Source organism: Echinops telfairi, unplaced genomic scaffold, assembly GCF_000313985.2.
Source record: "Echinops telfairi isolate 266 unplaced genomic scaffold, ASM31398v2 ScPeMD7_21;HRSCAF=78, whole genome shotgun sequence".
Taxonomy (NCBI): domain Eukaryota; kingdom Metazoa; phylum Chordata; class Mammalia; order Afrosoricida; family Tenrecidae; genus Echinops; species Echinops telfairi.
In genome coordinates this window covers 11,900,923-11,905,608 of record NW_022103918.1, presented here as the reverse complement: position 1 = coordinate 11,905,608, position 4,686 = coordinate 11,900,923, and the positions used below count along the sequence as shown (strand labels likewise).

The 4,686-nt window shown below is 40.5% G+C and overlaps 1 protein-coding gene across 1 annotated transcript in view; it reads left to right on the top strand.

Moving 5' to 3' along the window:
- Window positions 1-4,686, top strand: part of DNAI7 (dynein axonemal intermediate chain 7) — an 87,899-nt gene that overhangs the window by 79,889 nt on the left and 3,324 nt on the right. The window contains exons 13-15 of the mRNA XM_045288483.1: window positions 707-921; window positions 2,469-2,636; window positions 4,369-4,482. Coding sequence (XP_045144418.1) covers window positions 707-921; window positions 2,469-2,636; window positions 4,369-4,482 — 497 coding nt within the window. The remainder of the gene's footprint in view (window positions 1-706; window positions 922-2,468; window positions 2,637-4,368; window positions 4,483-4,686) is intronic.

Here is a 4,686-nt window from a genome sequence, read left to right as displayed (position 1 = left end):
GTGAAAACTCCACCTACAGGAGCCTGTCCATTGTCCCCAGAGGCAGGGAGCAGGCCCACCCCTGTGGAGGGATGAGACAGCAGTCTGGCAACTGATTGCCTTCAGGGGGGGAATGCCTGAGCATTTGCCCTCCCCCAACATGTGATGGCATGGAGTTTTTTGGTTTTATTGGGGGAATAAATATGTCAATTCTAAAATTGGGTCATGATAATGGTTGCCCAGTTGGACAAATACATATGCTAAAATAATTTAATTGTTCACTTGCTTAAAATAGGTGGATTGTAAACATGCCTTTGTTTAAGAAGAAAACAAGTTCTGTAAAAGATTGGAAAGGGTGTCTACCCCAAAATAGCGTTGCTGGTGTGGCTGACAATAGAGGTGTGCCAAGTGGCAGGGAATGAGAGCGCATGAGTGAGGTGAGATGAGCCTCATTTGAAGGCGGCCTGGTGGTGCTGCGTGTTAAACACTGGGTAGGTCGGCAGTTCAAGGGCACCAGCCACTCCAAGAGAGAAAGATGGAACTTTCTACTCCTGTAAAGATTTACAATCATAGTTCTGCCTCTCCTGTAGGGTCACTCTGAGTCAGAATCAACTCAACAGCAGTGAGTTTGAGGGTTTTTGCTTTTTTGTTATGTGGACGGTTTCATTTCCCGTATTTCTTATAGGAAAAATAGAAACTAATACGACCTTCTTCACGTATTATAAAGGGAAACATTGGAGAACAGATGGCATCGACCGTGTAATTTACAATTCAGAAAGCAGACTTGTAACATTCGACCTGGATATGCTTAGCCCTGTCACCTTGTTTCAAGATACTCATATCAACATGCCATACCAGTCATGGGAACTGAGGCCACTTGACGTCAACAAAGTACTTTTGACTGTGACTACAGTGTTCACTGAGATTCATATTCACATTAAGGTGAATTACTATCATAGTTAAAGCCATATCAGAGCGTTTGCCATCTGATTTATAGCTTGAAATGTCTTTTAGCAATAACACACAAAGAGAAAATGTTCTGAAATTGATTGTGGTGGTGATTGTACAACTCTTGTGAATATGATTGAACAATGAAATGGTATGATATGTGACTTTTATGCCAATAAAACTATTTTTAAAATGCTTATAAAATGTACATTTAACTATAAATTCTACATGAGATCGAGTTGGAATACTTATGTAAGCAATAACAGGTAAGAGCTAAAATGACTTCTTCCACAATTCTGATCCTCCCTAAAGAGGCATCTCGATCTTTATCAGCCAGCCCATTGACTTCCCCTTTGTGGCTGGCCTCATTGCTGATTGAGTCTCTATGGCTCAGCTTCAGAAATTGCATAGCCTGAAATTTATAGTTAGAAAACAGGTGAGTGCTTGCTTGAGGAAAGAGCAGGGATTAGCTGTAAATGGGTGACCACAAATCTTCTTGGGGTGGTGAAAATGTTCCCAAAATGATTTTTAAAATATAAATCATTTTATTGGAGACTCTTACAACTCTTATAACAATCCGTACATCCATTGTGGCAAGCACATTTGTACATTTGTTGCCATCATCATTTTCAAAACATTTTCTTTCTACTTGAGCCCTTGGTATAAGCTCCTCCCCCAAATAATAATTTATGGTGATGGTTGCACCACTGGGTAAGGTGCTTCCGTTGCACGCTTGAAATGAGTAGATTTATGATATGTCAGTCACACCCTACTGAACATGTGTGAAAAATAAGATAGCGTGGAATTCGATAGAAACAGTAAACACCCCACCCCCAAAGACAAAGAGAAAGCATGGGGAATACCACCAAACTTTGCTTTCAATACTTGAAGGTAGGAACTCTGCACGGCTTCATATAGCCACTTTGCCAAACTTTACAATTGGATAATAATTTTGTATCATGAAGTCTTAGATGTGTAAAACAAATGCAAACTACAACTCTTAGATGTCATAATCATTGCTGCTGTCAAGATGCCAGTTTTCATTCAATATCAATGCATGTCGTGTTCTTAGCTCGCAAGTTTTAAAATTGGAGAATTGTGAGATTCTTCAGTTTCCTTAGTTGGTTGTTCAGACAAAGGTTGAAGAAGGGTTACGAAACTGCTTAAGGAAGGTGCAGTGGTTAGGCTGCTTACCAGAATGTGGAATTGGGGAGTGTCACCAGGCACCCTATGGAGAAAGGCGTGGTCATCGGTTCCTGTAAAAATCAGGTACAACCTTGGAAACCCTATAGGCCAGTTCAACTCTGTCCTGAAGGGTCACTATGAGTCAGAATCACCGTGGTGGCATAAATTGCGTAAGGTGGTGTGGCGTCTTTACCACACACCTTCCAGAGGAGCCCTACAATATCCCAGTCCTGCATGCTTTTGATACACAATTCAAAAAAAATGTTCAGATAAATCAGACTGGATCTGGGAAGACCCGAAAGCAACCATTTCTGTAACTCGCTTCTATAAAAACTTCTTTTTCTTGTTCATACTAGGAAAACCTCTGCATGCTAGCTTCAGTCAAACTAAAGAATAGAAAGCATTTCTCAATTTTGGACGGACAGTGGATGAGTCCAGTTCCTTTCATGCGTGCACTGAAAGAAGTTGGATTGAATATCTTCCCTACCGTGTACTCTCATTTTTACGTTGTGATAAACAATAAGGTGAGAATGAATCCTTCCAAATTGAGTGTAATGATCATTTAGATTGTTATAACATTTAAATAAATCATAAAGTAGCTTCAAAAAAAAACGCAAACCAACTAATAGAGACTCTACATAGTTTCTCAGTCTGACGATCTTTATGGGAGCAGATAATCTCATTGTTCTCTTGAGGAGCAGCTGGTGTATTTGAACTACCAAACTTGCGGCTAGCAGCTCTTTTACCTGTCAGCACAACCAGGGTTTTTAAGAAATTCCAAAAGCTTGATGTCTTTATTAATTTATATATGATTATAAGAGAAAATAAGGAATGCATAAGAGATAAGGCCAGAAACTATATCCAGGATTCTCTCAAGGTTAATAATCTTCTCTCAGAACGCCAGCCTGTGGGGTGACTTGCATATCGACCAGTTAGATACCCACCATGGTTGGTTTAGTGCAGAGGTAGTCCGAGACATTTCTCATTTTAATGTTCTCCTTCGAGCAGTCAGTCTTCTTCAGAGCCTAATTGCACCTTCCCAAACATGACATGTTTCATAAAATGAAATGCACACAGCACCACAAAGCACACTTCCTTCTGTTTGTTGGCATTGCCTCCTTATCTTCATGTTACTCCTAAGACTTTGGTCAGGTGACAGCCTTCCAAAACTTAAACTGTGAGCCACCTGAGAGCAGGGCCTGCTTCTTCATTTTGATTCTCCTAGCACCGACATGTTTCTGGAACGAAGATGTTCAGTTAACGTTCGTGACATGTAAATGAAGACACAGGAGTTTCTAATCATGAAAGGTGTGTTGTTAACGCAGAAGAATTCTAGAAGACCAGTTTTTAAAAACTATGCTATTTGTGTGTTTAATAAGGTTTAACTTTTAATGTTATTCATTCCTTGTTAATGAACACATCTCTGACTATACCAGATAATGACAAAATGGTATGAGTAGCCATTCATATAACATTAGTCAATAATCACATGGACTGTGCACACACATGCCTAGAAAAGCAAGCAAAATTTGGTCTCAGTCACTCAATTTACGTTTTACTCTACAAATGCTGAATGTAGTGTGATTTTCAAATTACTCTTCAAGAAACAGCTCTGTGACGATCTGTAAGCTAGGCCCTATTTTAGATGATCAGGCGACAGCAACAAATGAACAAAGATCCCTGCCCCGGGAGATCATAGGTTCTAGTAGAGGGAGGCAGAAATACACAGAAACATTAAAGACATCCTCTAGTGGGCTAGAGGGCATGAGTGCTTTGGGGGACAGGCAAGCTGAGGAATAGTGGGGCGGGGTATGTTTGTGAGGGCCCTTGATGAAACAGCAAGACTTCAGGAGACTGAGGGCGGGGGCAGGGTTAGGCACGCAGGCATCTGCAGAAGCAGCCTGCAAGTAGAGAGCGAAATAGCAGAACCTCGGTGGTGGTCGAGGACTAAACCACAAGGAGGCCAGGGAGCCTTCAGCTGAGACGCGTTCTGAAGAGGAGAAAAGATGAGCTAAGAGCCGTGATGGGGTGGATGTGTGTGTGTTGGGGACGGGGGTTTATCAGGGAGGGACTCGGGTCAATGTTAGGATTTTGCATTCTACACTGAAAGGGAAAACTCACTGCTAGCTGCTGAGAGAAGAGGCGTGCAATTCTATTTACATTTTAAATGTGTCTTCTAAATGAAGAGTAGACCGGAGGAGGGCAAACATTACACTTGAAAAGTGTCTCTACCCTCAGTTGTTTTCATCTTGACAGATTCCCATGGTAGAATTGAAAGCTTATCGGCAAATGGCCCTGCTAAGTTCTGCTTTTGCGTTCAGGTGGAGCCAGTGGAATTTACAATGCGATTCCAACAAAGTTGTTTTCCAGGTACAGTATGTGAAATCTTACAAGCTGTTCTCCAAAGGAAAATAATCAAAAGATTATATAAACCATGCTTTCCCTTTTAAAAAGGTGAAAAGAAAAAATAACTAACATTCAAAATGTTTTCAGAACTTCAAAAGTTTTAAGTTTATCAAAGTATAAACCTAAACTGTGTAAAAGTCATGTCTTTTAAAAAAAAATCATTTTATT